The sequence below is a fragment of the Salvelinus sp. IW2-2015 genome, linkage group LG25, assembly GCF_002910315.2.
Source record: "Salvelinus sp. IW2-2015 linkage group LG25, ASM291031v2, whole genome shotgun sequence".
Classification (NCBI taxonomy): domain Eukaryota; kingdom Metazoa; phylum Chordata; class Actinopteri; order Salmoniformes; family Salmonidae; genus Salvelinus; species Salvelinus sp. IW2-2015.
In genome coordinates, this window is record NC_036865.1 from 10,650,228 (window position 1) to 10,660,883 (window position 10,656).

The following is a 10,656-nucleotide window of genomic DNA, read 5'->3' on the forward strand; positions in this document are numbered from 1 at the left end:
AGCAATATCCACAGTCGAAGTACAGATTAAGCTTCAGCTGGAATGTGAAGCTAACTGCAGCTGGCTAGCTTTAGAAAACCTTGAGCAGATCTAGCTTCCTTCGTAGTATATCTACTTGTCAAACTGCAGTTGCAATTMTCGAGGCTGCAATTAAAATTGTGACTACATAGGTCAGACATGYGAGTGTCGGTTAGGGTGTGCGTGTGTCTATGTGAGACTGTGAGAGAAGGGGCTTGGGTCTTAAACTGGCCTCTGTTGCCCTGTTTACTTGCATTCCCTGGCACCATATTGGGGGTCTATATCCAGAGGGGTTCTGTTGCATTTAAATCAAGACCTCTTTTGGGTTGCTGCTCACTCTGTGCTGCTGGCTACTCAACTACAAGACATTTTGAGTGCACCATACAGCAATGTGGCATTCAACCACTCCAGTGATCCATGCAGTGCAAAAAAAGGAAAAGCTCAACACAAAATTCTTCCTGACTGGCCCTCCTTTGGTCGCCTCCCTCCTCTTCCTCTCTCCTGCATATTTTGTTGGGTTTGTTATCCCAGCCGAGCGCATTGATGAGACCATGGCATTGTTGCTGGAAATTACACAGGTATGCTAACACAGGGCATTTCCATCTGAAAGGYCCCATGAGCACCAACATGTGAAGTTCATAGGAGTATGTCAAATTGGGTGTCAAATGAAAGCTAAGAGTTGATCTTTGAGAAATTAAGGGATATATACATTTTTCAAAAATGTTCTGTCCTAAAAATTGGGAATAAACAAAGGCTTTGATTTCTGGTCAAATAGATGGAAAAGGGGTTTTAGAAAGCATCTACCAGAAAAAGTCTTACAAGGTATTTGAAATACATCAAAACACAATAATGTTGAAGTAAAGACCCCTGCCAACTAAAATCAACAACATATTTAGTTTTGGAGAAATTATTTGTCTTCTGTAAGTTTAAGAAACCTTGGCTTCCTTGTGCCAAAACCAAATATATTTTCTAATTTCTCTCCCTCATGAGGAGGGAGGATAATGAAAGTTCACAGAAGTAGCAAGTAATGGTAGACCTACCAATAAGTTAGTGTTTTTGCTGATATRAAGTTTGTTTAGGAATTTTTAAGTGATTAAAAAAGGGATTGAAAAATCAGTAATGGAATTACTGCAATTGAATTGTCTACAATGGCATACTGTTATGTTCAGCTCATAACTGTTTTTTTCTCTTTCTGTCATCTGGTGGTCAAAGCAAGACTGAACTGTCTGGACAACCCCTKCCTGCCTCTCTATCTCTCTGCTGCTCTCTTTTTCACAATTATCTCTTTCTCTCCWGTTAATGTCACCTCTCCTGGCTCTTARTGACACCTATCACAACACCTACCAGCTACCCTCTCTCCATTTAATGTAACAAGCACTCTCACCCACTGAACACCGACCAACACCAGACGTCCATAGACGTTGAAAAGTAGTTGAAATTTTGTCATTCYCCCTGGCCGGATCAAATCTGAACCAATCATAGACGTTTATGTTTCACACGTTTGGTCAGCACAGTAGAGTACAGTAGAGAAAAAACACACACACACACATACTCTAAAACACACACTCTACACACACATTATTCTTTGTAATGTAGTATTGTAATATTCTAATGGAGCAATGTAAATTTGTATAATGCTTAATGTTTTGTTTGATGTGATGTTTTATCTGTTGGAAGCCAGGAAGAGTAGCTGCTGCCTTGGTAACAGCTAATGGGGATCCTTATAAAATAATACTGCTAATGGGGATCCTAATACTAAGTACAGTAATGTTACAATAAAGAAAAGCAGAGAACAGTAAAGTCCAGTACAGCACAGTAGAGCACACTAGAGTATAAACGTATAAGGTACCGTATGTCCAAACTTGTGAAACATAGACGTCTATGATTGGTTCAGACTTGGTCTGGTCTGYACCAAACAAATTAGGTCTTGTTTGGAGGCGGAGCTCATTACAATAATAGCCCGGATGTAGACTAACTGCCCATGACCCGGTTTCCGATAGCAATGGAATTTAGGCTTGCAATTTTTTGATGATGCATTTTTCCTACATCCCGAAGATAACATGCGTTCCCTAAACACCACACAGAYAGAACGMTCGCTAGTGCGTTGTTGGAGCGTGTGTTGATAAGATCTGAAGGATCTAACAATTCCTTAACATTATAATTATTTCACAATACAGACGATGGATTAGCTCCTGAAGTGATATGACCACCTATGGCTGCAAATATTGAGGTGGCTTATTCTAATGCTTACCCGATAAAAATGCACCAAATCACCGCACATCATTGAGCACGTTAGGCTTCACATGAAATATGTTGAGATAAATTACAGACAGTAGTCTACAAGTAACAAAATAGAACTCAATTGATTGAACATTAAATGTATTTCAATATGATTGATGTTTATATTTTAATGCTGTGATCTCGGTTTTCATTTGAAGCATATTTTTTTATACGTCGCTTGTTTGTATCAATTGCAAAGACATTGGAAACTTTGTATTTGTAGTCGACTTTGTTCTGCAGTTCTACTTCATACCTTTCAGACCATCAGTACYGTTGAAAGTATGYATTATATCCCTCTCACTCTGCGTAGGTCACCGTGGGAGGACGACCACGCACGGTTTCTCATTTCTTCTCGCAAAATTGGCTTAGCCGTATTGCTCAAATTTACCGCATCTTCCCAAGTCCCGGTAGGGTAAACTTAACTCTATGCGAGTTGTGTGTACTGTCAGTCTGTCACCAACAGCCTGTGGGTCAGAGTGCAAAATTCGCCCTCCAAGGCTGTGTGACAGCTCTCCCCTACCTATCCCTTTTATTGGAGGATGTCGGGCTTCCTTGTCTTGTGRTGACTTAGCCCACCAGCTAGCGTATGTATTGGCTACKGTACTCCGGTGCTAACCMTGTCAAGATATCSTCCACTGCTGTGCTCGTTATTGAGGCCACCGGGCGCTAGTTGTCCTTCAACTACTTAAAACTAGAACTGTTCAATTCCCTATATAACCACATCTAGGAAGGTTGTTAGCCTAGCCAGCTATAAAACGTGAGATTCGCATAGCCGTATTCTGAGGTCATGACAACAATGATGAAACTGATCCACATTTTGAGAGCAACATCATCCCTACAACACCACCTGCTACGAGGCATTCTGACATAGTCCAATGCCAGTTTTGATGACTTACTACTGCACAACAATGTCAGATGGCTCAGCAAAGACACGGTTTTGGAATGCTTTAGGGTCATTCAGGAGGAAATCAAAGCTTATTAGAGCAGAAGAGTGACAGGGCAACTCCGTTTTCTGAGTTCTGGAAACATTTTTGACAGACATTACATCACACCTTAATCAAGTGAGTGACCCGGCCTACAGAGCGCCCGTTCAGCGCTCTAACGTCCATGGGAATGGAGAGGGGCTGAGTGGGGATGACCAGCTCGTACACCAGGGTAGCGTCCAAAAAACTCTAATCAACCCCAGAGTCAATGAGTACCCGGAGAGATTTCGACTGGTTCCCCCACAGCAGGGTGGTATAGAAAGGGATGCGAGTAAGGGGAGAAGAAAAGTTATCTGTATTGCCCACCAGAGTACTCGCCCCTTCTTGATGAGCCTGGGTTTTTAATGGGCAGGTAGCTAAGAAATGTTCCGTAGCTCCACAATATAGACAGCTCTGGGTGTGGAGTCAGCGTAAGTGCTCAGCCAGAGTCAATCTATCACTGTCCAGGTGCATGGACACCGAAGGAGGCGAGTCGGCAGCCCTCTGTAATTCCCGAGAGAAKTCGGGTGACGTTGGGTTCACTTGGACATGCAGACTTCGGGGGTCTCCAGGATTCCTCGGAGGCGAGATGGGAATCAAGGGCGAACGAGGGCGACAGGGCACAGATTCCCTCTCCCTCCTACGTTCTCGAAGCCACCCATCAATCTGGATGGTCAAGGCTATGATGGAGTCAAGGTCCATGTGCAGCAAGCTAATCTTTGATCACCTCCGATAATCCGTGAAGGACATGCCGAACAATGGTTCCGGGCTCCAGGCACTCTCAGCCGCCAATGTGCGAAAATCCACTGCGTAGTCTGCCACACTACGGGAGTCTTGACGTAGCTGGTAGGGATGCAATGTTACGTACCCTATGGTTCAATACTCACACGGGCCCGCGGAATTACGATATGCCTGTCATTTTCCTATAATTTCCAAAAGTTGCTTATTGCACTGCAGACTACGCGCACGTTGTATATTCAGATCCACAGAACTAGACATGCACCTTGTGAACAGGCAAGGCAGGCAACTGCTTGGGGCCCCAGGCCGTTAGGTGGCTCCTGAGGGGTGACATTGCTGTGGAGTAAAGTTTGTCTCAAAATGTGGCAACCGCAGTGACCGCAACCCCCTCCACCTTAAACAACCAATGGACGATTTGCAATGACATCTCAGTAGGAAACCTCCCTAAAGGGGCCCGAAGAGAGGGGAAACTAAAAACAAATATTCTCTCAGCTCCAATGTGACAATGGCGAGCACTAGCGAGACAGAGAAGCAAATTTGAAGAGGCACCGGTGCCTTTCAAATCTGCTGTGAGAACATTTTGGATTCAACGTTCAATACGATGACGAGGGTAAGAAGACCGTTAACAAAGAAAGTACTGTCTGCAAGCATTGCTTTGTCACTGTCAGCTACTCGAGTGGAAACACTTCTAACATGTTGTGTCATTTACTCGCCATCACCCAGCCGTATCCTTTGCAGGTGGACCTGGAGCAAGGAGAGTCCACTTGTTCGCGAAAACACAATCTCTCACTGCTGCCTTCCAACAATAATTTGCAGCAAATTCTGAAAAACATAAAGAAATAACGAAAGCAGTGGGAGTTTTCATAGCCAAAGATTTGCAGCCCTATTTGGTGGTTAAAGACTCAGGATTTCGTCACCTGATGGAAAAAATGTAACCGCGTTACAATGTCCCCTCCCACCCACATTTCAGCAGAAAAGTAATTCCCAAACTCTATGAAACATCAAAGAGAGAAATTGAAAACGAATTGACATAGACACCCTATCTAGCTCTCTCCACTGATAGTTGGACCTCCAGAGCAACTCACAGCTACCTCACTGTGACGGTTCTCTATGTACTGGATTGGGAGATGAAGAGCTACGTGTTGCAAAAAGGGTGATGTGTTTATTTTTTCCCTTAAATATAAAATACCAAAACCATACCGTTACCATGGCCCACAAAACGTGATACATACCGAACCATGGGCCCACTGCACTGTTGCATCCCTATAGGCAGAGCAGCTTACGAGCAGCCTCTCTCCCAGACAACGGAGAATCAAACACCTTCCGCACTTCCGCCGCAAACTCCTCCAGACTGAGGCAGACGGCAGACGGCAGACTGTTGCTCCCACACCACCGTAGCCCAGGTGAGTGCCCCCCCCCCCGACATCAGCTTTGAGATATGCTATCCTCGAGCGGTCCGAGGGGAACGAAGAAGGCTGCAGCGCGAAAATGAGGGAGCACTGGGAGAGAAAAGCCAGCGTAGCGCTCTGGAGGAGGTGAGCGGGGTTCTCGGGACACTGGGGTAGGCTGGGAGATTACGGATGTGACCCGCTGCCCAGTAGAGAATCCGCGGAATTGCTCCAGCAATGTATTGAACGCTTGGTCATGGCGTTCTGCCAGGGTATGGAGTCCCTCCATAAGACATTACAGTAACTCCTCGTGTCTTCCAATGGGGCCTCCTTGCAGGGAGACAGCATTGTGGAGCTGGTCTTAGTTTGCTGGGTCAGTCATGGCCAGTTCGTACTATCAGAACACAGGATAAGACCCAGATGCAGACAGCTAGAGTCACAGATGTTTAGGGGGCAGGCAAAAGACAGGTCAAAGGCAGGCAGAGGTCTGTAATCCCGGGCAGTCAATAAGGTACAGAACAGCAGGCTCGGAGTCGGGACAGGCAGAGGTCCATAATCCCGGGCAGTCAATAAGGTACAGAACAGCAGGCTCGGAGTCGGGACAGGCAGAGGTTCGTAACCGGGTCAGAGTCAGGCAGGTACAGAACGGCAGGCAGGCTCGGGATCAGGGCAGGCAGAATGGTCAAAACCGGGAAAACTAGGAAACAGAACTTGAGAAAGCAGGGAGATGGGAAAACACGCTGGTAAGAAAAGACAAGACAAACTGGCAACAGAGAATACAGGTATAAATACACTGGGGATAATGAGGAAGATGGGTGGAGACAAGCACAAAGAGGTGAAACAGACCAGGGTGTAATTCCTCTCATTAATGCAGGGCAAGGCCCAGCGTGACTTAAACACGAATATTGCATGGCCCACAGTGACGTTCTGTGCACTCAGATTATTATTTTTGTTCAACTCTCCTTTGTACTCCATAAAACATGCACTTAATTTTATTTTAAAATATATAATATATTCAAGGCCCATGTACAATGGTTCACAGTGCACCTTCTTGCATAGACAATTATGCAAGCACTTTTGTTCTTCAGCCATGTTGATGCAATGTTGCACATGTTTACATTTGAAAGAAGTTGTAATTAATTCAAATTCTTAGTCTCATTTAATGTATTTAATGTACATTTTATATAACAACATGTTTCCTAAGTCATAGATGACTYTGTTTYTTACCACAGTGCCGATAAAGGGCGATATCCATCCGGACCTTTGCCACCTAGGAAATTTGTGTCACTGGACCTTCTGAAATAGTAGTTGAGTACCCCTGGTTTAGGGGAAAATGCTCAGAGATTTAATGATGCTCCTACAAATGTTCTAACATTGAATTTAGCCTTGAAATGCTGTTGGGAAATCAAATAAAATGTTATTTGTCACATGCACAGAATACAACAAGTGTGACTTTACCGTGAAATACTTACTTACAAGCCCTTTCCCAGCAATGCAGTTAAAAAGGGAGAAAATTAACAAATAGATAAAAAGAAAATAGTAACATAATACAATAACACAATAAAATAACAATAACCAGGCTATATACAAGGAGTACCGGTACCAAGTGAGTGTACTGGGGAACGAGGTAGTTGGAGTGATTGATTGAGGTAATATGTACATGATGGTTTGGTGGGTGACTGATTGAGGTAATACGTATATGTATGTAGGGGGTGAAAAGCAGAAAGTCCAGGTAGCCATTTAATTAACTGTCTTATGGCTTTGGGGTAGAAGCTGTTCAGGAGCCTTTCGGTCCCAGACGTAGCACTCTGGTACCGCTTGCCGTGCGGCAAACCTGGTTCTCAATGTTAGAATGGAAAATCATTAATCTATAATGTATGTTTCTGTGCTTTTCTTTTAGAGCAGGTTGGTGTGCCATGGAGACAACAACCAGAGTTATGTGTGTGAATCAGACCACTGCTGTGGAGAGTCTCAGTGCTGCAGCTACTACTATGAGCTCTGGTGTGAGTTACCAGCTTCCTTCTCTCTGCTCCCCTTCCACCCTTGTCTTTTCTCTCCCTGTACTATTCCATGTCTCCTCTCCTCCATACAGTGTATGCCTAACCAGAGTTATTTGTGTGAGCCTGTTGCTATCTCCTCTGTTCTCCTCTCCCCCTCTATCCTCTCCTCATATCGTATTCCCTGTCTATCCTCTGTCTCCATAGGTTGTGTAACTCTTAAATTGATACTGTGAGAGGGTAGCTCTAGTTGTTTACATGCAGGGTTGTAGTCTCYTGTTACTGGGGCAGTCCCTTTTTATAATAACTCAAGACTGACTGCATGGGCTTTAAAGGTACTGAGTCTGGAGCAGTTTTTTCATTTGTTGTTTAGGCGTATGTTGCGCTCAACAAATTATCCTGAGCACTGAGGTGTGTGTGTCAGAGGTTTGAGACCTACAGATCTGTTGGAAATGGATGCTATTGCATTAACACTTAGCTCTGTTTTCAGGGTTCTGGTTGGTGTGGACTCTCATCATCATATTAATGTGCTGCTGTGTGTCTCAGCACCGGCGCTACAAGCAGAGCTTCCAGCAGCAGAGGAGACAGAATGAGATCAACCTCATTGTATACAGAGAGGCCCACAACAACACACAGCATCTCCCCCTCTATCTCAGTGAGTGCCTGTGTCTGTCTGTAGCATTCGCGTGACACAGCACAATGACTATGGTACAATACATAGTACTATAGGCCTACATGTCAATATAATGTGTAAATACAGTACCAGTCAAAAGTTTGGACACTCACTCAAGGGTTTTTCTTTCTTTTTTACTATTTTCTACATTGTAGAATAATAGCGAAGACATCAAAACTATGAAATAACACATATGGAATCATGTAGTAACCAAAAAAGTGTTCAACAAATCAAAATATATTTTAGATTCTTCAAAGTAGCCACCCATTTGCCTTGATGACAGCTTTGCATTCTCAACCAGCTCTATGAGGAATGCTTTTCCAACAGTCTTGAAGGAGTTCCCACAAGCTGAGCAACTGTTGGCAGCTTTTCCTTCACTCTGCGGTCCAACTRATCCCAAACCATCTCAATTGGGTTGAGGTTGGGTGATTGTGGAGGCCAGGTCATCTGATGCAGCAGTCCCACTAAGCGCAAACCAGATGGGATGGCATTTCGCTGCAGAATGCTGTGGTAGCCATGCTGGTTAAGTGTGCCATGAATTCTACATAAATCACTGACAGTGTCACCAGCAAAGCACCAACACACCATCACACCTCCTACTCCATGCTTCACGGTGGGAACCACACATGCAGAGATTATCCGTTCACCTACTCTGCGTCTCACAAAGACACGGCGGTTGGACTCATCAGACCAAAGGACAGATTTGCACCGGTCTAATGTCCATTGCTCGTGTTTCTTGGCCCAAGCAATTCTCTTATTATTATTGATGTCCTTTAGTAGTGGTTTCTTTGCAGAAATTGGACCATGAAGGCCTGATTTACGTAGTCTCTGAACAGTTGATGTTGAGATGTGTCTGTTACTTGAACTCTATGAGGCGCAATCTGAGGTGCAGTTAATTGCCAATTTCTGAAGCTGGTAGCTAATGAACTTATCCTCTGCAGCAGAGGTAACTCTGGGTCTTCCTTTCCGGTGGCGGTCCTCATGAGAGCCAGTTTTTGCAACTGCAGTTCTTTACATTTTCCCTATTGACTGACCTTCATGTCTTAAAGTTATGATGGACTGTCGTTTCTCTTTGCTTATTATTTGAGCTGTTCTTGCCATAATATGGACTTAGTCTTTTACCAAATAGGGCTATCTTCCGCATACCAATCCTACCTTGTCGCAACACAACTGATTGGCTCAAACGCATTAAGGAAATAAATACCATAAATTTACTTTTAACAAGGCACACCTGTTAATTGACATGCATTCCAGGTGACTACCTCATGAAGCTGGTAGTCACCTGCTACCAGCTTCATGAAGAATGAAGAATGCCAAGAGTGTGAAGAATGCCAAGAGTGTGCAAAACTCTCATTAAGGCAAAGGGTGGCTACTTTAAAGAATCTCAAATCTCAAATATATTTTGATTTGTTTAATTTAAATGCGGAAGACTTATTTCAGTTGAAGGTATTCAGTTGTACAACTGACTAGGTATCCCCCTTTCCCTTTATACTGTTTTGGTTACTACATGATTCCATATGTGTTATTTCATAGTTTTGATGTCTTCACTATTATTCTACAATGTAGAAAATAGTACAAATAAAGAAAAAACATTGAATGAGTAGGTGTGTCCAAAGTTTTGACTGGTACTGTATATCAAGACATTTGAATTAATATCCTCTCCTTCCCTCTCTCGTTGTATAGGATTCCTGCCTGACTACATGCTGCCAACCTATGAGGAGGTAGTTGACAGCACTGCCACTCCTCCCCCTCCCTACAGTCCCCCTCCAGTTAGCCTCTCTGTCCACCCAGCACCCTGACTGCCCTCATCCTTCCCCCAGACCACCACCACACCCCCAGACATAACCCCCATTGTGGCCCCCCTTGTCTACACAGGGGTAGCATGGAAATGGTTTCCCTGACAACAATAACTCGGCGTTGGGCAGGTACCTGCGCTTTACAGGCGACTCGGCAATCGAGATGTGTGATAACCAGGAACTCTGGGAGGGAGGAGGAAGAGGCATGCTGGGAAGGGAGGAGGAAGAGAACATCTGTGATAGATGCAGACCCCAGATTCAGATCCACACAGACACCAATATACACACAGACACCAATATACACACAGACATAGAGACTCAGAGTTGATCCCTCAAACCTGTGAGTGAGAAGTGTGTGTGTGCCTGTGAATGTGTCCCTCCTTAGAAGAAAGTAGCACAATGCTTGCATCACAATGTGCATTCCTCTGTAATGCAGCCGTGCCATATGTAGCCTTATCTTAAGGTGGTGATGCACTGACCCTAAAAGCCTGGAGTCTCACTGCTGAGCCACACAAAGGCCAATAGATTACAGAGTTCTGCACAGTTCAAATGATGAATTTATGGCATGTCGAACTGAATAGAAACTAAAAGCGGGCTGGCGAGGTTGAGAGCTTTGCTGGAGGTACAAATTGGTTTCATAGAACCGCTTTCAACACTGCAGACTTCCTCATTGGTTTTGGGTCGAATTCAGGCATAACAGCGGCCTCTTGTGTTATATAATCGTTTATTTATTCAGACAAGACATAAATGACTAAATGAGATACACAGCCTAACATCAACATATGATGTAGGAATATACACAAC

The 10,656-nt window shown here is 44.2% G+C and overlaps 1 protein-coding gene across 1 annotated transcript; it reads left to right on the top strand.

Annotated features, from left to right (window-relative positions):
- The first annotated feature begins 369 nt into the window (after window positions 1-369).
- Window positions 370-9,956, top strand: LOC111951760 (WW domain binding protein 1-like). The gene is made up of 4 exons (XM_023969959.2): window positions 370-596; window positions 7,287-7,389; window positions 7,874-8,038; window positions 9,740-9,956. Exons 1-4 carry the CDS (start codon window positions 408-410, stop codon window positions 9,853-9,855), a joined length of 573 nt encoding a protein of 190 aa, XP_023825727.1. The 5' UTR covers window positions 370-407; the 3' UTR covers window positions 9,856-9,956.
- Window positions 9,957-10,656: the final 700 nt, after the last annotated feature.

Coding starts and splice junctions, on each gene's coding strand:
- LOC111951760 (XM_023969959.2), top strand. CDS start 408: ATGTGGCATTCAACCACTCCAGTGATCCATGCAGTGCAAAAAAAGGAA. Junction 7,390..7,873: donor CTACTACTATGAGCTCTGGT/GTGAGTTACCAG, acceptor CTCTGTTTTCAG/GGTTCTGGTTGGTGTGGACT. Junction 8,039..9,739: donor GCATCTCCCCCTCTATCTCA/GTGAGTGCCTGT, acceptor CTCGTTGTATAG/GATTCCTGCCTGACTACATG.